The following is a 26,180-nucleotide window of genomic DNA, read 5'->3' as shown; positions in this document are numbered from 1 at the left end:
GTGACCTCAGTCATTATGTGTGAAAGTGTTTTGGACGTTGCTCTGTCTGATTTTCAGGTTGCTTCATTCAGTGAGGCCACCCACTGTCTTGGTGAAAAAAAATATACCCCTTCTTTCAGTGTTGGAAAGTTAAAATTCCTTTAGTATTTCCAGCATTATTATACCAAATTTTGTCACTGTTTCAGTCTACTGAAAAACTAGGTCTAGTTAGGATGTAACCCTGTGTCTGAAGTAGACCCAGATGATAAGCCTGCCTACACTGTTCTCCCTCCTCAGGAAGAGGTGGCTTCCCTCGTGGCTCAGTCAGTAGAGAGTCTGCCGCGACGCGGGAGACCCAGGTTTGATCTCTGGTTGGGAAGATCTCCTGGAGAAGGAAATGGCAACCCACTCCAGTGTTCTTGCCTGCAGAATTCCATGGATGAGCCTGGTGGGCTACAGTCCATGGGGTCACAAGAGAGTTGGACACGGCTAAGTGATTAACTTTCACTCCTCAGGAAGAGACGTGGAGTTATTACTGTATGTAATAATGGACATTACGACACCTCTTCCTTCTTCGGGGGTTATGTTTCTTATGCTTATTCTTTATAATAACTATGAAAAGGCATTTCTATGATCCTCATTTTACAGACAAGGAAACAGATTCAGTAAGCTCAATTTGCAGACCCTCACGCCTGGGATAGGATTCTGTGTACCTCTAACTTCAGACTTTGTGCTGTGCTGAGTTGCTAAGTCACGTCTGACTCTTTGCGACCCCACGGACTGTACCGTGCCAGGCTCGTCTGTCCATGAGCCTGGACATGAACATTCTTGCCTCGATCTCCAGTCAGGAGTACTGGAGTAGGTTGCCATGCCCTCCTCCAGGGAATCTCCCTGGCCCAGGAATCTAACCAGGTCTCCTGCATTGCAGGTGGATTCCTTACCAGTTGAGCTGCCAAGGAAGCCCTTTCACAGTGTTGGGTTCTCTAAATCTGGCACGTGCGTCATTGATGGATGTTTAATCCAGTGGATGCAGGGAGCCATTACAACTCTAAATAAATGTCTAAGAACACTTATATGGCAAATAAATGTTAGTACTTAAATGATCAATTCTCTCACACCCTCTGCTACATCATAAAGATTTTTTTTTTTTCCTTTGAATCCTTGAAAGCTAATGAGCTTGGCATAACAGAAGATGTTCTAACATTCATAGACACATTCTTGAGAAGGAAATCTTGGCAGGTATATCTACTCCCCAATGGCAGCCTTTCAGAAGCCATGAAGGCTGCAGAAAACAGACATGTTTTCAAACAATATGCTTGAAAACTCTGAATATAAAATGTCTAATTCAACAGACTTGTGGTTTTTTTTTTTTTCCTCATCTGCTGATGGCTTATGAAGCTTAAACAGTGAGGTCAGAAATAATTTAAATCTCCTTTACCATTTTCTGTCACCATTACCACCACCAAACTTGATTCTTTGTTTATAAAGAAAAACTATTTTACATGAAAAAACTGGATTTGCCCAATTTGAGTCCTTTTTAATCCAATTTTTGGGATATCCTTACAAAGTTAAGAGACCATCCAAAATGCTGAACCATTTACTCAGATTGCTAGACATTTGTTTATTTAAAACAACCAATATCTTGTTCTTCTTTGGAAATGATATATTTTGAAATAATTTTTGGCAAAATGCTGTTATCCGATTTGCAGAAATGCTGGAATCCTTGGCTTGCACAGTAAAATGAAGCTCTTAAAATAAAAATAGTAATGAACTCTGTACAACAGCAGAGCATTTTTGTAATGTAAAAACTGTATGCACAAGGAAAATAGAAAAACAGTTTGGTAGAGAAATTCTATGCACATGCTCATGTCTTAGTAAAGAACTAGTATGCATACAAGTAGCAGTTGTGTCTTACCTTTGCACATGTGCCAGAATACCTCTGAGTCCTTAGTTCTGAGCAGACTGTATTCTAGGGCTGGTAGTTTTTTTTTTCTTTTTCATTATTATTTCATGTTATTGTATGTGACTCATGGGATTAAGAATCAAGTGTATGCTGGGGAGGGAAATTCTATTCATAGTGCTTTAAGGTGTAGGATAAAGACAAAGCTTGCAATTTCCTGGCATAGAGGAAGTAATATATGCAAATGTTGAAACATACATAGATATTATAGCTTCCTGGTTTTGCGCTTAAAAAAAAATAGGTGAAGGAATAGTCATAAGTTGTTCTTGGTCTCATGCTTCCTAGGGGGGGAAATGCTAGTTAATGTATGTAATAGGTACTGTTGGTTCTTTACGGAGCTAAAGCAAGCATTGGTTCTGGTTTGGTTTCACTCTGCTTTCCAGACTTCCTCCACCCCCTTAAGATGGAAGATGATGAAAAAGCCTACAGAGTACCTGTTTCATGATGAGTTTAAAGTAGAATGGTTGTGTAAAATGTTATGTTTTGTGGCCCTTAATGCTGAGCTTTGTGGCAGGCTGCTGCTGTAAAGCGCTTCAGTCGTGGCCGACTCTGTGCAAACCCATAGACGGCAGCCCACCAGGCTCCCCCGTCCCTGGGATTTTCCAGGCAAGAGTACTGGAGTGGGTTGCCATTGCATTCTCCTATGGCAGGCTAATGCTCCTTATAGATGACTGTCATTTCAAACCAGGAATATGAATGTGATGAATAGTTGCATCCATTTCAAACACAAAGAAAAACCTCCTAAAAATCCACAATTAAAATCATGAAAGATAAAACATCATTTAAAAAGATCTAATAACTCAAGCCTTATTATCACAGTAAATCTCAGTAGGATAGAAGCTGTTCTCTGCCTTTTAACACCAGTGCTCTGCATTGTAGGATGATTCATATGCCATATTTCTTCTGTCTCGAACACATTATATCAGTTTAATTATGTTCTGTGAAAAATGTAAGCTCAATATTAATATATTTATTATTATACAGTTCACAATTTATGAAAGTTTCTTTGGCATCTACACATTATGGTTTATCAGTAGAAATGTGTTTTTTGTGACCATTCTGAACTACAGGGCAGCTCTGACTTCAAACAGTGGAATAAGCTCCTTTTTCTTTCAGATTTTTCTTGAATAAAATTATGCATTAATACTTTGTAATATCATACAGATATTATCTCTGTGGCATATTTACAAGTGAGAAGCAAATAATTGCTGTTAATATTTGTTTCCAGTGAAGTAACTTCTAACAAACAGCTTTTCCCATCAGGTGGTTGAATCATTTGACCATTTGAAGATAGGTATGTCTGTTTATGGACTTCACTGGTGGCTCAGGCAGTAAAGCGTCTGCCTACAATGCAGGAGACCCTGGTTCAATCCCTAGGTCAGGAAGATCTCCTGGAGAAGGAAATGACAACCCACTCCAGTATTCTTGCCTGTAAAATCCCATGGACAGAGGAGTGGTAGGCTACAGTCCATGGGGTCACAAAGAGTCAGACATGGCTCACCAACTTCACTCACTCATGTCTGTTTATAGGTAATTTTTGTATATAGCCAAATGTATAATTTTGTTCATGTTGGGAGTACGACAGCAATATAATGAAATGAGTTAATATCTTAATAGGGTATACTTTTCTTAATACATTTAGTATTTAATTTTCTTTAATGAGGAGAGGTAATGGCCTATATAAACTCAGACATTTAAAAGTTACTCAGATGGACTTACCATGTTTTTTTTGCATTTGAATGTGCTTGTCTGAGTTTTTTGCTTATTATAAAGTTACAAATAAGCCTCAGTGTGAATATCCAGTACATGGAGTAATCCCCCAGCTTCTGTTCTCCATTCATCATAAAATTTTTCAATAGAGGAAACATACCTCAACATAATAAAGGCCTTATATGATAAACCCACAGCTAACATGGTATTCAGTGGTACAAAGCTGAAAGCTTTTCCTCTAAGATCAGGAAGAAGGCAAGGATGTCCACTTTTAGCACTTTTGACATATTCACTGTCCGAGTGAGAACGTTATGCAAGAAGGAGGACATCCAAATCTGAAAGTAAGACGTAAAACTGTCACTTGTTCAGATAACATAATACTGTATATGATAGTGAAAGTGTTAGTCACTCATTGTTGTCCGACTTTTTGCAACCTTTTGGAACCCACCAGGCTGCTCTGCCTAGAATTCTCCAGGGAAGAATACTGGAGTGGGCTGCCATTTCCTCCTCTAGGGGTGAAAGTGTTGCTCAATTGTGTCTGACTCTTAGGCCTAGAATTAATAAATGAATTCAGTAAAGTTGCAGGATAAAAAAAAATCAGTATACAGAACAATGTGGCACTTCCATATACTAATATCAAACTATGAAAACCAATTTCATTCACAAGTCATCAAAAAGAATGAAATAACTTAGGAATAAGTTTAACCAAGGAGTTTAAAGACCTGTACGCAAGTAACTACTAAGACACTGATGAAAGAAATTGAAAAGAACACAAGCAAAGGGAAAGTTATACCTTGCACATAGACTGGGAGCATTGGGATTGTTAAAATGTTTACTGCCAAATATTATACTGCCCAAAGCAGTCTACAGATTCAGCGCAGTCACTATCAAAATTCCAAAGGCACTTTTCACAGAAATAGAAGAAACAATCCTAAAGTCTGTATGGATCCACAGAAGATGCTGAATAGACAAAGCAGTCTTAAAAGCAAAGTTGGAGGCATCACGTGCCCTGATTTCAAACTTTATTACAAAACTGTATTAATCAAAATACAAAGGTGCTGAACTTACAGACAGACATACAGATCAATGGAGCTGAAGAGACAGCACAAAAATACACACACATATGTGGTCAGTTAACTTATGACAAAGGAGCCAAGAATAGGCATTGGGGAAAGGACAGTCTCATCAATAAATGGTGTTGGGAAAACTGGACAGCCACATGCAGAGGAATAAAACCAGACCCCTACCTTAGCCACACACAAAAAGTAACCCAAAATGGAGAAAAGATTTGAATGCAAGACCTGAAACTGCAAAACTCCCAGAAGAAAACATAGGTGGTAAGCTCTTTGACATTGTTCTTGGTGATAATTTTTTGTATTTGACATAAAATGCCAACACAAAACAAGCAAAAATAAGTGGGTCTACATCAAACCAAGAAGCTTCTGCAGAGCAAAGGAAACCACTGACAAAATGAAAAGATCATCTGAATGGGAGAAAATATCTGCAAACCATGTGTCTGTTAAGGGATTGACACCCAGAATAAGGCATTGGCACGCTGTGGTCCATGGGGTTGCAAAGAGCTGGATACGACCGGGCGACTGAACAACAACCCAGAATAGATAAAAACTCACACAGCCCAATAGCAAAAACAACAAATAAATGAATATGAAAAACAGGCAGAGAGAAATGGGTCAATGATTTGAACAGACACTTCATAAAAGAAGATATAGAAATGGTCCCAAGTAACATTTAAAGATGCTTACATCTTTAGTCATTTGGGACATGTAAATTAAAACCAAAGTAGTTACCAATAGAATCCCATTAAATATGCTCAAATTTCAAAGAAAGGCAACATTAGGGTTAGGACAGATATGCAGGAAAATGAGTCTTCATATATTACTGGTGGAAATGTTAAATGGTATCTTTCTTCAGTTTCAGTTCTGGTTACTTATCAAAAAGAAATGAAAATGTGTGTACATACAAAGGCTTGTCCTTGCATATTCATAGGAGTTTTATTCACAAATATACCTCTTTGAAAGAAACAATATAGTGTCCATAAACAGGTGAATGAATAAACAAACTGTGAAATATGCTTACAAAAAAAAAAAAGAGAAACCAGGCAGAGGGTCAGAAGAGACATTGTTCTAAAGAGAGATACAGGTGGTCGTTAAGTTACTAAAGCCTGGTATACACATAATCTATGATGCAGCATTTACAAGAAAATTTTCTTACCCATTCAGAGGTCTATGGAGGTAAATAATTAGGAAAAGGCGCCAGTGGACTCTTTTTTAATAGTATTCTACTAGATCTCAGTGTTAGTTATAATGGTGTGTTCATGTTAAAATTCATTAAGCTGTACCCTTTAAATCATGTCCTTTATTGCATGAATATTTTAGTAAGTAAGATACAAGAGTAAACTTGTAGTTTAATTATAAAAATTTAAATTTCCAAATTAGAGTGGTGGAGTGCTGGACATTTCAATTATTAAAGTAAAAAAATAAGAAATGCCATTTATACTTTAGAGAAAGAATTTTAGTAAATCTAGGCCATTTTGCACTATCAAAGTTTATTTAGTATTTTGTTATGTTGTGAGAAGTGCCCATAGCTCTGTGTGTAATTATGAATACTGTAAATACATCTGTCACTACTTCAGATGATTAAGCAAGTAGATCATGTTTAAGCCTGCTTTTGTTCTATTGAACCATTTCTTAGAATCTTGAATAAATCATGTATTAAGATGAATTTTTAAAAGCTTCCATAACAAACCATACATAATACAGCTCCTGCTATTTAATTTTAACTTCTCATTTTAAAATTTGAGCATTTTCTCATGTGTATGTAACATTTGTAATACTGTAGTTTATACCTTTCCTTATTAATGCATTAAATCACCAAACCTAGTGTGGATCTAATAACTACCACAGTTTTGAAGTAGTTGAGTATAAACATGTTTTGAGATATCCACTGTAACTGTTGTAATATGAAAATGTTAAAGAGTATGAAACAGGTGCTATTGAAACTATTGTGATCTGTCAACTGCATACTTACAAGACAGTGAAAATGAAGATTTGTTTTTATCTTGTTTAAGTACCCAGATCTCTTTCTACCACCCCACTCTATGCATGGCCCCTTGGAGTCTGTTCTGTTACTTGAACCGTTTCTACTCTTTTCTGAGACTAACACGTGCACTTGTGTACTCGGTCTCATTCCTGCTCTGCGATTCAGTGACAGTGCACCGACAATCTGCCCTCTTCCTTTGTCATCCTTATTTTTTCTTTTATTACCGAACCTTTCTCACTAGCAAGGCACACAGCTCCTTATTCATCCTAAAGGGATATACTGCTGTTTTCCCTTCCAGAAATTGTCCTATTTACCTGATCCCTTTTATAGCAAAACTCTTTGAAACGATTGTCTACATCGTTTCCTTCTTTTCTCATAAGGCTTTTGTCTCACTCACTGTTCCATTGAAATTCTAGTCTAGGGCACAAATCCAAGAAGGCAATGGCAACCCACTCCAATGCTCTCGCCTGGAAAATCCCATGGACGGAGGAGCCTGGTAGGCTGCAGTCCATGGGGTCGCTAAGAGTCGGACACAACTGAGTGACTTCACTTTTCACTTCCATGCATTGGAGAAGGAAATGGCAACCCACTCCAGTGTTCTTGCTTGGAGAACCCCAGAGCCGGGGGAGCCTGGTGGGCTGCCATCTGTGGGGTCGCACAGAGTCGGACATGACTGAAGCGACCTAGCAGCAGCAGGGCACAAATATTTTCCAGGGAAATAAATTCAGAGATTAGTTCTGGGTTTAGTTCACATCACTGGTCTTGCTTGAGTATCTACACAACTTACCTCTTCGTCCACAACCACTTTCTTGTGTTCCAGGGGCCACACTTCTCTCACTGCTACTTCTTAATCATCTTTGCTCACTCATTTTTCATCTCCTTCACTTCCTACTTTGGAGGGTCTTCAGATCTTGGTCATCCTCTTCTATCTGTATTTACTTAGTTGGTGTCCAGCTTTAAAGACTGTCTATTGTGTGAATGTTAAGTCGCTTCAGTTTTGTCTGACTCTTTGTGACCCTGTGGACTCTAGCCCACCAGACTCTCTGTCCGTGGGATTCTCCAGCCAGGCAAGAATAATAGAGTGGGTTGCTGTGTCCTCTTCAGGAAATCCTGTCTGTTATTGAGTCCTAAATTTTATCTTGGGGCCAGATCTTCCCTGTAAACTCCAGACTGATAAATCCAACTTGCTCATCCTACATCACTACCTGGAAGTCTACCAGGTGTCTCAAAACAGACTCCTAATCTCCGTCCCCAAACCTAATTCTCCCACACCTTTGATTTCTCAAGTTAATGGCAACTTTAGTTTTTCAGTTGTTCAAGTCAAAAATCTCAGTCTTTCCTCACCACTTCTTTCCTCCTATACCCCACATCTAGTATCAGAAAATCCTTTTGGTTCTTCCTTCAAAACACATCTAGATTCCAACAACTTCTCACCATACTTACCACCTTTAAGGTCTAATTATTTCACAGTCCTCTTCTTGCAATAGCATTTGAACTGTATCCCAGCCTCCACCTTTACACACCATATGGTTAATTTTCCAGATTCCAACCCAGGGGCTCTGGAATCTGGCCTTGCACTACTAACCAACCTTATCCGTTTCTCTTCTCCTCAGCAACTGTCCTTCAGTCCTCTTGGCTTCTTTACTGTTTCTTAATACGCCAGATATTCTCCTTCAACACAGGCTGGCTCACTGGCTCTTCCCTCTTTTCCCGAGTATTTTCCTGGCTTGCCAACATCTTCAGATGTCTGCTGAAAACTCCAGTCTTGGAGAGGCCCCTGCTGACCACTCCTAAGTACTGCAGCCCTTTCATGACTTCTTTTCTCCTTCCTTGCTGTTCTTCATTTATCATCGTCTCTAATTATTTGGGGATTGTTCCCCTAGTAGCTTAAATGGTAAAGACTCTGCCTGCAATGCAGGAGACTCGGGTTTAGTCCCTTGGTCAGGGAAAACTCCCCCAGAGAAGGAAATGGCTACCCACTCCAGTATTCTTGCCTAGAGAATCCCATCAACAGAGGAGCCTGGCAGGCTACAGTCCATGGGGTCGCAAAGAGTGACTGAGCGACTAACACTTTCATCATATAATTTAATTACTTAATTTTTTAAACTATTTTCTCCCTGTAGAATGCAAGCTCCATGAGGATAGTGTCTCCCTTGTATTTTTGTTCTTTGTTTTATTCTCAGCTTCTTAAACATACCTAGGAATCACACCCCGGTCTTCTGCATTGCAGGCAGATTCTTTACCATTTGAGCCACCTGGGATGCCCTCTTGAATATATAGTCGGTTCTTGGTATGTAAACGTTGAATGAGTGAAGGAGGAATGCCTACTTATTTTTTATGACTCAGGGCACATGTCACTTACTGAGGATCTTCACCTAAGGGCCGGGATTATTTTTACCTTATTCATTGCTATATTCCTACTGTCCAGTAAATAATTGTCAAATGAATAAATTAGGCTGGAAAGGCTTCATAGAAAACCATATGTAGACCCCACATAGAAAGAGGTTGGCTCCGTAGGAGTCTAAGGCAGGTGTGGCATTAACAAGATGGAGATGTAGCCACTACCTGCAACATGGATGGACCTGGTCATTATCGTACTAATCGAAGACAGAAATATATGGTATCACTTACATGCAGGATCTTAAAAAAAAATGACACAAATGAACTTATTTTGGAAACAGATGTTGAAAAAAACAGTTACTAGGGAGAAGGGCTTGTGGGGAGGGATAGATTAGCAATTGAGAATTGACATGTACACACTGCTATATTTAAAATAAATTACCAACAAAGACCTATTGTTAAAAAAAATTTTAAAAACTCAACTCCAAATCTGTGTAACTTTGTTCCTTTTTACCCTCACAAGCTTCTTCCTTATTCTTTATCTCATTGGGTGGCACTACTGACTGTACATTGTTCCTCAGATCAGCAACCCAGAGGTTAATTTTGACTATTTTCTATCACATCAGTCAATCAATGAAGTCTGTTGATTCCATCTCTTAAATATTTCTGTTTATCTAAATCTCTCAATTCTGTCATTACTATGGAATTGTTCCATTGGTACCCCTGTTCTCCATGGTATCCATGGAGATACCAAGGGAACATTTCATGTAGAGATGGGCATGATAAAGGACAGAAATGGCAAGGACCTAACAGAAGCAGAAGACATTAAGAATATGTGGCAGGAATACACAAAAGAGCTATGCAAAAGAAATCTTAATGACCTGGATAACCACGATGGTGTGGTCACAAGCCTAGAGCCAGACATCCTGGGGTGTGAAGTCAAGTGGGTCTTCGGAAGAATCACTATGAACAAAGCTAGTGGAGGTGATAGAATTACAGATGAGCTATTTCAGATCCTAAATGATGATGCTCTTAAATTGCTGCACTCAACATGCTGGCAAATTTGGAAAACTCAGTAGCGGCCACCGGACTGGAAAAGGTCAGTTTTCATTCCAATGCCAAATAATGCTCAAACTACCGCACAATTGCACTCATCTCACATGCTAGCAAATTAATGCTCAAAATCCTTCATGCTAGGCTTCAGCAGTATGTGAACTGAGAACTTCCAGATGTACAAGCTGGATTTAGAAAAGGCAGAGGAACCAGAGATCATATTGCTAGCATTCGTTTGATCATAGAGAAAGCAAGGGAATTCCAGAAAAATATCTACTTCTGCTTCATTGACTACACTAAAGCTTTTGTGTGGATCACAACAAACTGTGGAAAATTCTTAAAGAGATGGGAATACCAGACCATCTGACCTGTCTCCTGAGAAGCCTGTATACAGGATGAGAAGCAATAGTTAGAACTGGACGTGGAACAATGGACTGGTTCCAGATTGGGAAAGGAGTACGTCAAGGCTGTATATTGTCACCTTGCATATTTAACTTATATGCACAATACGTCACGCAAAATGCCAGTCCGGATGACTTAAGCTGGAATCAAGATGGCAGGAGAAATATCAATAACGTCAGATATACAGATGATATCGTTGTAATGGCAGAAAGCAAAGAGGACCTAAAGAGCCTCTTGATGAAGGTGAAAGAGGAGACTGAAAAAAGCTGCCTTAAAATTCAACATACATAAAACAAAGATCCTGGTGTCTGGTCCCATCACTTCATGACAAATAGATGAATGAAAAGTGGACAGACTTTGGATGAAAAAGACAGTGACAGATTTTATTTTTTGTGCTTTAAAATCACTGTGAATGGTGACTGCAGCCATGAAATTAAAAGAAGCTTGCTTCTTGGAAGAAAAGCCCCAACAAACCTAGACAGTATACTAAAAAGCAGAGACACCACTTAACCAACAGAGGTCCGTATAAACAAAGCTATGGTTTTCCCAGTAGTCATGTATGGATATGAGAGTTGAACCATAAGGAAAGCTGAGTGCCAAAGAATTGATGCTTCTGAATTGTGGTGCTGGAAAAACTCTCGAGTCTCTTTGCCAGCAAGGAGATTAAACCAGTCAATCCTAGGAAATCAACCCTGAGTATTGATTGGAAGGACTGATGCCGAAGCCGAAGGTCCAATACTTTGGCCACCTAATGGGAAGAACTGACTCATTGGAAAAGACCTTGATGCTGGGAAAGATTGAGGGCAAGAAGAGAAGGGAATGAGAGAGGATGACATGACAATGGACTTGAATTTGAGCAAACTCTGGGAGATAGTGAAAGACAGGGAAGCCTAGTGTGTTACAATTCATGGCGTTGCTAAGAATTGGACAGGAATTAGCGACTGAACAAGGAACAACAATCAGCATGGAATTGGCCACTGTATAGTCTCACAAACAGTTTTGTGTCTCAGCCTCCAAACTGATTTCTGTGCCTCAAGTTACTCTTTTCCCCAGTCTGTTCTCCACAGTGTAGCTAGTACCATCCTTCTAAAATACAGACTTGATCATGCATTTTTCCACCACAGTTAGAAATAGGAATATCAGTTGAAGCAGTAAAAGAGAAGGAATATAGATGGGTAAAAGTAAAACCAGAAATACATACAGTTTTAGTGCTGATTTAGTGACTACGAGGGTTTGATCCTTAAAAATTCAGAACTCTAACCTTAAGAGTGTCTACTGAAAACAAAAATGTCATTTGCTTATAGTATAAATGTGTTTATTCACTAGGTACATCTTTCCCTGGATTTTAACATATACTCGGCCTTTCACACTACTATATTATAATCTACAGGATATTCGACTTTCATGTATTCTTTAAATCACTGACATGATCCTCTGTAAACAAGAGATATAATTTATTTTTCTCATATAAAAATTTCCCACTTTTATATGATGTTTTAGATGGTACATCATTCTCTATGTCACTCTGGGTGTAGTATTCTAGTGCATCTTCTAAGTTTAAAGTGCAAGTATTCTGTAAAATCTTGACTTTCAGAAAATATCTCAATCCAGGCAAAGTCTGGAGGTCACATCTGGCTTTTAAGAAGTTTGTGTTAAGTTCAGAATTATTACCAAGAAAATAGGGAAAGGATTCATATTAATCTCTATAATCTTGCTATATCATTTTCATTTTCTTCTGAAATGCAGTGGTTGCCAGGATTTAGGAAACAGAATCTGGATTTCTTCTCTGGGTTTAAAACCTCTCCGTATTTTTCCCATCCTGCTGTTTCCCCTTTTGTGTCCTCTTGTCTCCTTTACAAATTGTGCAGATCTGACATGTTTAGATCCTTAGTCACATTGCTTAGTCTGACCTTGAATCTTTGTTGATACATCTCTGCTACCTGCCAGAGGCAGGCAGCTCAAAAAGAATGAGCTGGGCAAGTTCTAAGACATTCAGAAGTGTTTTAACCTGAAGACACACTTTAGTCTAAAGATGCCCAAGTTTGTAAATTTAAGCATAGATGATTTAAACAAAACATGCTTACATTTGAGTTATAGAGATTGACTGTGACTTGCGGTTTATATTCTCCTCTACCCTCTCCATAATGCCTCAGATTTTTAAGATTAGTTTTCCAAATACAGCCTTTCTTGCTAGATCTAGCAGTAATGTGGTTTCTGTGAATTATTCCTGGCTCTATCCAAAAGCATCATGTTTCATCTATGCTTTTAACTATGCTTTACCTCTAGTTAGGACGTACGAGATCATCAGTCACCATGCTAGATGCTTTATATATGTTATCCAATTTAGTCATTAATATATGTCTTAAGCATAGTTGGTATCACCATTTTATAGATACCAAATCTGACATCAGAAGAATAAGTTACTTACCAAAGGCCCCATAATTAGTAAATGAAAATGCTTTTAACAGATGAGCTGATACATGGTATTTGAAAGTAGTTTCATGACCATTTTTAAAAGAATGCAGTGCTCCCCCATTTCCTAGTTTGCATGGTATAACACTGTACCCTGTCTTTTCAGTGTATAGTCTTTGCTATGACTTCTGGCCAGATGTGGAATCACATCCGTGGACCACCATATGCTCATAAAAACCCACACAATGGACAAGTGGTAAGTGCATGTTCTAAGCATCAATATTATGAACTTGAATCCTGTTTACACGTCAGTCAGAAATTTAATATTTAGTAAGAGTTAATTTGTTAATCTAAATATATGTTCCCTTTTTTCTCATGTTCCTCCACTATGTACATACACACATGCACATATATATATATATATGTGCATATGTATTTTAGGGTGAGGACTGCTTTAGCATGGATTAAAAAAAAATTCAGTGTACCTACCATACCAAATATACACACATAAATTATTTTTTCAACTTTGTAGACTGCTATGGCAATAATATGTAATTCCCGAAGAGAAATAAAAACAGTTTTAATGAGCATCCTACCATTGGTAAATTTAATTTATTCAGAAGAGATTAAATGGTAAATTTAATTTAGTTCATAAGATCATTAAAAACTCTAGAAAACATTGTATTAGAATGCCAGGAACAGTCTGCCACAAAATTGAAAGTGCAATTGGAGTGCAGTTCTGTCAGTAGCAAAGTTGACTTTAGTAACTGCTACTGTCTTATTGCTTTCCCTTTCCACCGAAAATGGTCAGTGGCACATACTGTCATAGATTGACTTTACAAAATACTGTCTCTGAGGCTTAGTGTTAGAGGTTACTGAAGATTATTATCTGTTTTAAAATGTGCCTCTTTTCTCTAGCTTTTTCTTTATACAGATTTTTGAGGGAAGAATATGTTACCCCTTATGTACTCATCACCAAACTTAATTGCCACTTCATAACCCATCATGTTCCATCTATTCTCCTGCCCAGTACTCTTCACCTGCTGTTGGATACTTTTGAAATAATTTACCAATATCATTTCATTTACACATAAATATTTCAATAGGTATTTATAAAAAATAAGATTATCTTTAAAAATATAACAATAGTAGCACACAATGACATATAAAATGGTAATAAATTCTTAATTTCTGAAATTTGGTTCTGAATGGAATACTGTTATCCTGTGGCAAATAATGTTATGATTTCTCTATGAAGGTATAATGTAAGCTTGTGAGGTTTTTTCTTCACTGCTTACAGTACTTCACATATCTTTAATATTAAAGAAAGCTGCTAACAAGTTATTTGTTTCTTCTTCCTAAATTGATTGTGACTTTCTTTGAACTTCTTTGTGGAACTGTAATTTAGGGATATAATTCATTTTATTTATTGTATGCTCCCTGGTGACTCAATTAGATTTTAAGGACTGGTTGCAAATAAGTAGAGTTGCAGCCACTGATACTACATATTATAGTAACCAGTTTGGTCTCTTATATTTGTCACCATTTTCAGATATATTCTATAAGTGTCTAGGATATAGAGTCAAAGTTAGACTCTAAACCAGACATGCTTTTTGTTACATGTACTATGTTTTTTGAAATCTGTCACTACTTAGAGAAGTTACTTGAGTATCTCAACTATTGAGAATTAGATTTTACAGAAAAAATAATGGAAGTAATCATCAAGCAATAAATTGTCCCCTTTTCTTCAAGTCTTCCTGACTGTCCTATTTGAGAGTATGGTGGTTTTCTCACCACCCCCTCTCAATTATCCATACTCACTATCACCCTTTCCTCTTTAAATTTTTTCTCCTTTATCACTTAAAACATGCTATATAATTTATTTATTTTGTGTTACATTTGTTTGTCTTTTGCCAGGACCCCAGTAGGACATAAGCACTTCAGAAAATGATTTTTTTTAATATCTGTTTTAGTCCCTGACATATTCCTATTTCATAGAGAAGGGCCTGACACAAAGATTTGATAACTATGGTGTCACTGATACTTAAAAGTATGAATTTAGGAAATCTTATATTTTTATTCCTGTCTTTTAACATTCTTCTAAAATAATATTCCTTATGTAAAAATAATTAAGCACTGCTTTTTGTTATTGTTTATTATTTGCTAATGTATATGAAAAATAACCTCCTTATGAAAGTTTTAGCTTGTGTAGGGGAAGAAAATACAATTTTCCCTTCACTGTTCTGAGTCCCTCTTTGGTTGAGGTCCCTGTAATAAAAGAGAATAACAAGAGAAAACCAAATCTATTACCATGTATACCTCATGTATACATGGGAGATACTCAGGAAGAAAGAACACTCAGAAGTGGCTTAGATCTCAGGCTTAGTACCAGTTTGGTTAAAGACAGAAAGAAAAGTGCTGAGGGAAAGTCAGTTATGTGGAGGTGACCAGGAAAAAGAAAGTTAAGTTTACCATGCAGATAGAATTTAGCAGGTACCTTCGCAGTTGATAAGGAGCTATAGTTGTCTCCAGGGATTAACCTTTGTCCTTCCTGGTAGAGAAAGGGGAAGGGACTCCTTTGTAAATTTAGGGCCTGCTTTTAGGGAGATGGGAGAAGGCTTTTCTTGTATCTGCTTAATCTCATCTCAAAATAAATTCTTAGGCCAAAGTGGCATATTAGAGTGTCATATTCTGTCATCTTCTTTCTCACTGTCATCTTCTTACCGTTTCAACCTTTACTTTGATAAGTCATGAAACTCTAATCCCTTCACATGTAGTTTATTGGAGTGAGCTCCAAAAAAGTTTGCACCAACAGTGACAACAACGTGGATGCCTTCTATTGCTAACTGAGTATATGCTGGGCACCAGACTTCACAAATGAGTACTTTAGGCCACTAGATGAACATTGCTAAAGCACATTGATAATAGTTAAAATAACAATAAATGTGGACCTAAGTTAACTCCAGTCAAGTGGGAAATCCTAAGTAGCTCTCCATTAATACTCCCATTGTAGTCTTCATTTGCATCCTGAGACTCTACTGCTTTGCAAAGAAACTCCATATTAGTGTATTTGTACTGTCCGTTGCCCCCTGTATATGTGCTGCTTTCGCTTCTTCCATTCCTGCCTGAAATTTCTATCAAAATATGCCCATCGTCAAACACCACCTAATTTGCCATCCCTCTGAAATGCATCATATAATTACATTAGAAATTCTTTTTCCTTTACCTACTTATAAACATGTAGTTATCCCATTTATGTATCTCTGCATTCCTTTATCATAATAATCCTTAAATATTTTATGTATCTTACATTAGTCAAATTCTAACCATTGAGTTTCTTTTAAGCTGTTTTTCATCTTTACACTAACATACAACTGGTCCTTATTAAATGTTTTCTTTTTTTTTTTTTTATTAGTTGGAAGCTAATTACTTCACAACATTTCAGTGGGTTTTGTCATACATTGACATGAATCAGCCATGGAGTTACATGTATTCCCCATCCCGATCCCCCCTCCCACCTCCCTCTCCACCCGATTCCTCTGGGTCTTCCCAGTGCACCAGGCCCGAGTACTTGTCTCATGCATCCCACCTGGGCTGGTGATCTGTTTCACTATAGATTTATACACATGCTGTTCATTTGAAACATCCCACCCTCGCCTTCTCCCACAGAGTTCAAAAGTCTGTTCTGTACTTCTGGGTCTCTCTTTCTGTTTTGCATATAGGGTTATCATTACCATCTTTCTAAATTCCATATATATGTGTTAGTATGCTGTAATGTTCTTTATCTTTCTGGCTTACTTCACTATGTATAATGGGCTCCAGTTTCATCCATCTCATTAGAACTGGTTCAAATGAATTCTTTTTAACAGCTGAGTAATATTCCATGGTGTATATGTACCACAGCTTCCTTATCCATTCATCTGCTGATGGGCATCTAGGTTGCTTCCATGTCCTGGCTATTATAAACAGTGCTGTGATGAACACTGAGGTGCACGTGTCTCTTTCAGATCTGGTTTCCTCAGTGTGTATGCCCAGGAGTGGGATTGCTGGATCATGTGGCAGTTCTATTTCCAGTTTTTTAAGAAATCTCCACACTGTTTTCCATAGCGGCTGTACTAGTTTGCATTCCCACCAACAGTGTAAGAGGGTTCCCTTTTCTCCACACCCTCTCCAGCATTTATTGCTTGTAGACTTTTGGATAGCAGCCATCCTGACTGGCGTGTAATGGTACCTCATTGTGGTTTTGATTTGCATTTCTCTGATAATGAGTGATGTTGAGCATCTTTTCAGACACTAGGAGATGTTTTCTTAAATTGGATTATCTTAATTCTTTTAATTTATTTTTTCTCACTAGTCAGAAGAGTAATAGGATCAACATGTCCCTGTTAATTTAGCATAAACCAGTTAGTAACCTTAACATGACAGGAACATTTAAGGTTCAGATTAGATCAGAAAGAAATTTTCTCTATTGATTTAGAAAATTTTTTATCCTGTTCCACATTGTTGTATTACTGTTTTTTAGGTAGAGAATGGCATGGCCAGTAAGAAAAGGTCCTGTGATGGCCAGAGGAACACATTAATAAAACAGAATTTTCTATATTTTTAAAAGAAAAAACTTTACCTTCGTACATTAATGAAAAATACATACATTGAAAGTGCATACAACTTTTAATGTGCATATTTTAGCTTTTCAGGACCTTATCTTTTCAGCACCTTATCAAAAGTTAGAGAAATGAGACTTATACCTATAACCAAGATATTCAAAAAGATGAATTTTGTCCCAAACTCTTCACCCTCTTCTGTTTTACAAAAGTATAATTTTTTCTTATATTTGAATAATGTATTAGGATTGAAGGGAAAAAATCATGAAAGTCTTGGAAATATAGGAGGCTTCTTGGTTCAAAATCAATTGCTTGAATGTGCTCTTGGCCAGAGATGTGGATCCAGTTTTAGACTGTTGGTGAGATGTTAATTACTAAGCAGTGTAGACAAAGGCAGGTTAAAGGGGCAGGTTAAAGTTGTCCCTTGGAATATAGCTCTCTTCTTGTTTTAAATTTTAATATATTTTAGAAAAACATCTCTTCCTGCTTTCTTGTATGCATAATGTCAACCTATACTGAAACAGAAAATTGTGGTTTAAGTTTTGTTTTAATGAATTGATCTGCATAATAATGTGTTTTCCTATTACTGAACAAAATAGAAGATTAACTTTGCTTTATAACATCAAGTGGTTACTGGCAAAGAATTATACTTTAAACAATGCTTGTTCATTAGAATAATAATAGTGAATAGGTTTTTTTTTTTAAATAATAGATGTGTTTAAATTTCAAGATACAACTTGAAAATTAGCACTATCCTTCTTTGTAATTTCTTCATATTTTAACCTATATTTCTGAAAAGAAATTACCATGTAGTATTTGTGTTTTTGAGAATAGCTATAATTAGGCTATTTATCTCTTTCAGTGGTATGGAATAAAATGACAGAATGAGTATCTTATGAATATTTATATAGGAATTTTGTAATTTGGCATTAATTCTTGATGACTAGTGCACATTTAGTGGAGTAAGGTATATGAAACAGTATTTTTATTGTGTTTTTCATACTTTTAACATAATTGAATAACCATCTATATTTTAAAGATTTATTTTTAGGTAGGTACTACACATAAATAACAACTAATTGAATTCTAATTTTAGTTCATTTTTCCTGAATTAGTTTTAAAAATGTTTTGCTTCAACTATTGGATTTGTCTTAGATGGTTTGAGCAACTGTAGTAAAATGGCTTATAAAGAATTATTTCATTGTTAAAGTGAATTAACTTTATTAATATTTTTAAATTATATTCAGAATTTCTCTCTGGTTTTTAGAAATAGTTGGGGGATTTTTTCCCCCTTTTTCTGAAGTTGGTTTCTAAATAGAATTCTGAATGATGGTGAGTGCTTTCATGCTGGACTTTTAAAATTTGCTGTTTTTCCTGTACCATGGGAGTTTTTAATGGGTTTTGGCTTTGTTACATCTAGTTTCATACCTTTTAGGCATAATGCTGTGAGGTCAGAGAGCAGAGATTTTACGAATGAGGAAAAATAATAGTCTAAGTAGTAAAAGCCAAAATTAGAATGGTGGATCTCATAATGTCATTGAGAGACATTCAGAGACTTATGTTGATAATAATTACACTAAATTTTTAAAATACATATTTATAAAGTTTAGACAGAACTATTATTAATAGTAACGGGTTAGTATTTGGTTCTTGATGCTAAAATCTGTTTTAAATTTTTGACAGAAATTCCAGGAAATCTTAGGGCTCTGAGCAGTCTATCCATTCAAGTTGGTACCTACTATTTTCTGCATGGAGATTGACTAATTAAATAAGGGTAAAATGTCATGAAAGCTCCATAACCTTGACAAACATAATCCTTTTAGATAAAATGACTAACGCCTAATAAGACCCTAGGGGTTTAAAGATACTGTTTTTCTCTATTATCTGATTCCTCTCATTATTCTTTGAAATATGAATCTTTGACTTTTTCTTTCAACTTTTGCTTTTGAAGTTTCTGATCTTAAAATTATTAATAAGTTCTCATTTTGAAAATCTAAAGTATTATTAAAAAAATAGGTATCAATAAATGCTACCCTTTTGTAGTTTTCATGTCAGAGAGAAAGTATATATTTAAGCAAACTGTCTCCTTATAGGTAATAGATTAAAGAGAATGCTGTTGAAACAAGCTGCAAAGTTACGAGAAATAGGAGATGCGGAACATTCAATGCCAGGCTGGTCATTCATACTATAAGCAGAGAGATTGAAAGGCCGCTGAGAACTGAATGGCCTTTTCTTGCATCAATAAAATACCATATATATAAACCTATGAACATACACACAGGTTAACAGAGAATGGGTCTGTGTACATTCCTGAGACCACCTTACCTGTCTCTTGTGAAACCTGTATGAAGGTCAAGAAGCAACAGTTAGATCCCGATATGGAACAGTGGACTGGTTCAAAACTGTGAAAGGAGTACATCAAGGTTGTATACTGTCACCCTGCTTATTTAACTTCTATGCAGAGTACATCATGCGAAATGCCCTTCTAGATGAAGCACAAGCTGGAATCAAGATTGCCAGGAGCAATATCAGGAACCTCAGATATGCAGATGACACCACCCTTATGGCAGAAAGCGAAGAGAAATTAAGTAGTCTCTTGATGAAGGTTAAAGAGGAGAATGAAAAATCAGGCTTAAAACTCAGCATTCAAAAACAAAGATCTGGTCCCATCACTTCATCACACATAGATAGGGAAACAGTGGAAACAGGGACAGACTTTATTTACTTGGGCTCCAAAATCACTGTCGACAGTGACTGCAGCCATGAAATTAAAAGATGCCTGCTCCTTGGAAGAAACGCTATGACAAACCTAGGCAGTATATTAAAAAGTAGAGACATTACTTTGCCCACAAAGTTTGATATAGTCAAGGCTATGGTTTTTCCAGTAGTCATGTATGGATGTGAGAGCTGGACAATAAAAAAGGCTGAACGCCAAAGAATTGATGCTTTCGAACTGTGGTGCTGGAGAAAACTCTTGAGAGTCTCTTGGACGGCAAGGAGATCAAACCAGTCAATCCTAAAGGAAATCAACCTTGAATATTCACTGGAAGGACTGATGCTAAAGCTGAAACTCCAATACTTCGGCCACCTGATGCGAAGAGCCACCTCTTTGGAAAAGACTGTGATGCTGGGAAAGATTGAAGGTGGAAGGAGAAGGGGACAACAGCGGATAAGGTGGTTGGATAGCATCACCAATTCAGTGGACATGGGTCTGAGCAAACTGGGAGATTGTGAAGGACAGGGAACCCTGGCAGGCTGCAGTTTGTGGGGTCTCAAAGAGTCAGACACGATTGAGCAACTGAACAACAACGTTCCTGAGATGATACCATAAAGATAACAGTGAAACAGAAGTAGAGAGTTTCAGGGTTAAGATGATGGCCTGATATACATCTGCCTTCCTTCTTGTTAAATACTCAGAGTCATCAAAATGCAAAGCTAGCAACAGAATTACAAAGTAAAGCTAACTAAGCCCAAATCCCAAAGCACAGGAGATTGTTAACTATTATTATTCATATAACATTAACATCCGAATTTATTGAAATGGACATTGGCATATAGTTTCTTTGTGTTTATGAACTTCCTCAGAGTTTTCTTTTAAGTTTCCATCAATATGCTTACATCTATTTTATTTCACATGTCCTATGTCTCATCTTACCAGAGGTCTCCTGTTCTTCCTCATGCTCTCAGGATTGTATACAGCTATTAGTGGGATGAGTGATGATGAGTGATAGTTGCTCAGTGGTGTCTGACTCTTTGCAACCCCATGGACTGTAGCCCACCAGGCTCCTCTCTCCACTGGATTCTCCAGGCAAGAATACTGGAGTGGGTTGCCACTTCCTTCTCCAGGAGATTTTCCCAACCCAGGGATCAAACACGGGTCTTCCGCATTGCAGGCAGATTCTTTACCATGCTGGGAAAGACAAGCTAAATGATAACAGATTCCATTGTTGGTCCCAAACGTGAAAAGCAATGGTTCTTTCTGTAAAACAGCATTAAGTAATGTTTCAGAAGCATTAGCTTCATGCCCATTGTTACTTCTTCCACTTCCACAAAAAGTTTTTTTTTTTTTTTAATAACTTTGGAACCCTGTAACGTTAGATGAATGTCACTAGGACTTCAACTTTTCCTCATTTGTAAAATGTCAAGGTATTAAATGGTTTCTGTTCCGACACCACATTAAACTCTGCTGCCCTTACAGCTGTCTGGTGAGATAGTCGGGGGATGTTTGGGCTGTGAACTATGCCTCATACCACAGGGGATGGATTCCCACCCCCACCCCCTGCCTGGGCACCCTTGGTGGTTTCTGGGTTCCTTTTGGTTGTCCCGAGGTGGTGGCACGCGCTCTCTGCGGGCACCTAGCGTTCGAGGCCGGGCATGGCACGCAGCCTCCCGCAGTGCAGCGCCTAGGCTCACAAGGAGGAAGCGCCTGGCCCAAAGGTCAGCGTTGACGAGAAGCCCGGTTTCAGAGCTGTGAGAACCTTAAATATAATTTTGTTTCCTTATTTTGCATCCCAGAATACCATCCCATGTAGCATTTATACCTACAAGATGACTTTCTTTAAACAATTATTTTTTTAGAAATTGAAGTAACCCGTGAGTGCATGGGATCACACTGACCTATGGTTTAATGTTTGGGATGGCTATGTATATTGAATGCTGTCACTAAATATGATTTATATGTCAGTGTTTAGGCTACAGTTGTTTCCTTTCATCTGTCTTAGTAAACAAACATGGTTTAACCTCGACCATTTTGTATATGCTTAGAGAGAGGTGCTTACATAAGAGAGTAAAATGACTCTCAGGCCCACAGACGCTTTTGTGTCTGTGTCCTGAAGTGCACAGCGAAGAGAAACGGAAGGGAAGGAAGGAGGGTTGGTTTCTTCCCAAGTTCTGCCTCTTACCAGCTGTGTCCTTGGGGGGCGTTACCTGGTGCCTCTTTTCTTATATAAAAGGAGTCTAATACTGCTTTTCTTACCTTGTATTTGTGAGGTAAAATATGACAGTAGATGTATAAGCACTTCTAAAAGTTGAAAACACGCCGGTCTTAGTTTGGGTTCCTCCCAAAACAGACCCCAAGACGACAATTGAGTTGAAAGTAGTTCACAGGGAGGTGAAGGAAACGGGCTGGGGGGGGCAATGAGTTCAGGAGGGGAGGGCAGCCAAGCGAGATGCTTTATCCCACAGGTGAGCGTCGTGGGCCCTGAAGCCCCATGCTGCTTGGGGGTCTCTGGGGGCCAGTGCAGAACGCACCCAGTGATTCTCCTGCCAAGTGGCGAGGGGACAAGCTCTACACCGGCTCTCAACTGGCACTCGTTCAGTGCTGTTTCCTGGAGAAGGCATTACTTGCCCGCACTGGTGGACCTCAGGTATTGAAGCCCCCCAGACACAGAGACGCAGGCGCTGCTGGGGGAAGTCAGGCTGGGTTGCCAGGTGATGCCCTTGTAGATGGCTTGCACCACCACCTCCAATAATGTGCTCAGTTTATTCTTTGTTAGTAGATTCCAAAGCAGAGGAGAAAATCATGAAGAGGCCTAGTTTTCAACTGGTGTTTTTAAGATACCATTCTTTGGAAAAAAAAAAAAGTGACAAATAATAAAAATGTCTCACCAATTATGGATAATTTTTAAAGTCAACGTAGTGTTTGTGTTGTAGACAGTCCTCTAGGGAAAAGTGTGAAAATACATACATACTTAAAATATCTATCAGAAATGGTTTTAGCCTGCTACTTGTTCCCTTATAGAAGATTGGTTACTGATGCTGTTAAGGGGGCCTGTGTTTTGCATTGTATCGTCCGAAGGGGACTGCATTGCAGTCCTCTCGGCAGTCTATCTGCACTGCTCATTTGCCCTGGGATCAGCAGTATATATACTCCTTGGGAAACACAGGGCAGAGTGGTGCAGAGTTCATGGCCATCAACAGAATCAACATATAGTGGGACTGTGTCAGCTCTGAACTTCTGATTTAGCCTTAATAGTCCCGTTTTCTGACTGAACTGAGATAATTGGATCAGACAAGCTTAAAAGACCGAGGCATATGTTGTTGGGTCTTCATTTAGCTATCAGCTTAGCAGATATGTATTTGTAAGGCTGGTGACCGTCCCCATTTTCATATATTAATTGTAAAATAAAACATGTCTGGAGGATCTAAAAATGTTATCAGAGTTTCACTGCATTGAACTGATGTGTAAATGAATACAAAGAATGGAAAGAAAATTAATAGTGCAGGCAGTGTGATACTATGCTGATTTGCCAGTTTGTTTTGCTTGTCATTATTAAGCTGCTATATAATGGCCAAGTCAAGTACTAATGGTCTACTTAACAGCATGAAAGTCATCACAAAAACAGTCATTACTGTGTAGCTAAAGGGAATCTATATAACTGTATGGTTACATGGAACATTAAGACATTTGCTGTTAGAAAAAAACAACAACAATAATCTCAAATGACACGCATTCAGTAAAATAAAGCTTGTGCCTAGATGATGACTCCCACCATAAACAAATGTACTGGCCTCTTACTTTTAGGATTTGGCTTTTAGCTGCTGCCTGAGGAATGCTATGGATTTACCATTTATACTCCCAAAATTTCACTGTATTAGACTTCAGTTATGAATGTAACCAAGAGCTGTATTCTACATGCACATGCAAAAGCATTTTGTTGCAAAAATGCATGCCATTATTAATGCTAATGTAGCACTTTATCACTACTGTAGCGCTTTTTCTGTCTCAGGTAGTCTTAGTAGTCTCATACTTTCTCCAGTGCTGCACACACACGCTCATGCCTTAGAAATTCTGCGTATGCCACCTCTTTGAGGAACATGTGTTTAATCCTAAGTTGAAAACTATACAGGCTTATTTAAACTAACACAGTTAAATTTGATATAGGACATTCAGTAGTGTTATTGCCATCTCTATACCACCAGCAAAGAGAATGTCAACATGACAAACTTTAAACAAAAATATCAGAAAGATAATATAAAGGTATGCAGAAAACTTACAGTAGATTTTGGAATTGCAATTCTGCCTTTTCATGTATTTACCCCTTTATTTTTCCATCCAGTAAATGTTTGTTGAGGGCCCAGTAAGTGGCAGGTACTGTATTTGTCTTAGAAGTACAGCTACATCATAGGACTGATAGACCAGTGGAGAGATGCAGCGTGAACCTAGTTTACTCAATGTCTCAGTCAATGAAGCTTTGCATTGTATTAGAAACTGAATTGTTTTAAACTGTTGCATCAGTTCCCTGGTTGCTGTGACCTTGCATCTTTTTTCTTGACAAGCTTTGCCTTTTTATTTCTTTTGATTTTTAAAATTTGTTGTGTCTAGTTGGCCATTGGTAAAGGCCCTTGCCTTTGTCTCTAGTATCTGTTGCTTCTTCTCTCTGCTGTCTCTACACCTGGCTTTGACTTTCATCATGACTCATCATCAGGTATGCATTCCTGATACTAAACTCACTGATCTACACCAACTTCTGAAGCCAATCCAAACTGTTCCTTTACTTTCTTTTAACGGTTGCTGCTAACAGTCCTGACAGTTATTAAGAAGGGCCTTGTGAGTGAGTTGTGGAGAAGGAAATGGCAACCCACTCCAGCATTCTTGCTTGGAGACTCCCATGGAGAGAGGAGCCTGGAGGGCCACAGACCATGGGGTCGCAAGAGTTGGATGTGGCTTAGCGACTAAAGCACCACCACCACCATGTGATTTGTACCCTCACCATCTGTCAGAACATTTCACACATGATATATGTTAAATAAAAATAAATCCGAATAGATAAATCTTTCTTTGCAAATAGAAACTCAAGTTTATTTTCAGTCTTTCAAAAATATTAACTGTGTCTGGAAAAAAAGTAGTTTCCCCCCTAAGGTTTGTTTGTACTTTGTAATTAAAACCTTTAAAGCACATACCCAAGGGGATTATAGAACTACAAAATGAGAGTGCTTTATGATGTCAGACTTCATCTAACACTGAGAATCCAGAATAAATGTGATTTCAGAGAAAAGAGTAAAAAAGCAAAGGCAAGGAGAATTGACTCACACACAAAGAAAGGGAAGGTTATTTGCTGACTGGTTGGTATTATTTAAATTGTTTCCAGTTTGGGTAAATTATTTAGTATATTGTAAAGAATAATGTACTAAATAAATAGACCCCTGTGGTCATTAAAACCAAAGAAATTATTCTCATGCTATCAATAAAATTGAATTAAATTAAATGATCTTAAACATTGGAAGGATTGATGCTGAAACTGAAACTCCAGTACTTTGGCCACCTCATGCAAAGAGTTGACTCTTTGGAAAAGACCCTGAGGCTGGGAGGGGTTGGGGGCAGGAGGAGAAGGGGATGACAGAGGATGAGATGGCTAGATGGCATCACCAACTCGATGGGCATGGGTTTGGGTAGACTCTGGGAGTTGGTGATGGACAGGGAGGCCTGGTGTGCTGTGATTCATGGGGTCGCAAAGAGTCGGACACGACTGAGCGACTGGACTGAACTGAACTGAAACATAATTCATCATAAGCATATATATTCTAATTTGGAAAAAAGCATTTAGAGTTGTATCTCTCTAACCTCAAAATAAGACCATGTAAATTTCAGTAAGTCAGAATAAAATGTCTTATTCATTGTGTATTCTCCAGTATCATGTTTTGATTCTTTAAAATGCTAATCA

General features: G+C 37.9%; 1 protein-coding gene across 3 annotated transcripts in view; it reads left to right on the top strand.

Moving 5' to 3' along the window:
- The window catches only part of TUSC3 (tumor suppressor candidate 3), a 215,418-nt gene that overhangs the window by 117,389 nt on the left and 71,849 nt on the right, over nucleotides 1-26,180 (top strand). For 2 of the 3 annotated variants that reach the window (XM_043454208.1, XM_043454210.1), the window contains exon 6: nucleotides 13,083-13,172. The exons of the other annotated variant lie outside the window; for it this stretch is intronic. In XM_043454208.1, the coding sequence (XP_043310143.1) occupies nucleotides 13,083-13,172 (90 nt within the window). The remainder of the gene's footprint in view (nucleotides 1-13,082; nucleotides 13,173-26,180) is intronic. 3 annotated transcript variants of the gene reach the window in all.

Source organism: Cervus canadensis, chromosome 31 (genome assembly GCF_019320065.1).
Source record: "Cervus canadensis isolate Bull #8, Minnesota chromosome 31, ASM1932006v1, whole genome shotgun sequence".
NCBI lineage: Eukaryota > Metazoa > Chordata > Mammalia > Artiodactyla > Cervidae > Cervus > Cervus canadensis.
The sequence above is the reverse complement of the archived record's forward strand: the minus strand, read 5'-3'. Positions and strand labels throughout refer to the sequence as shown.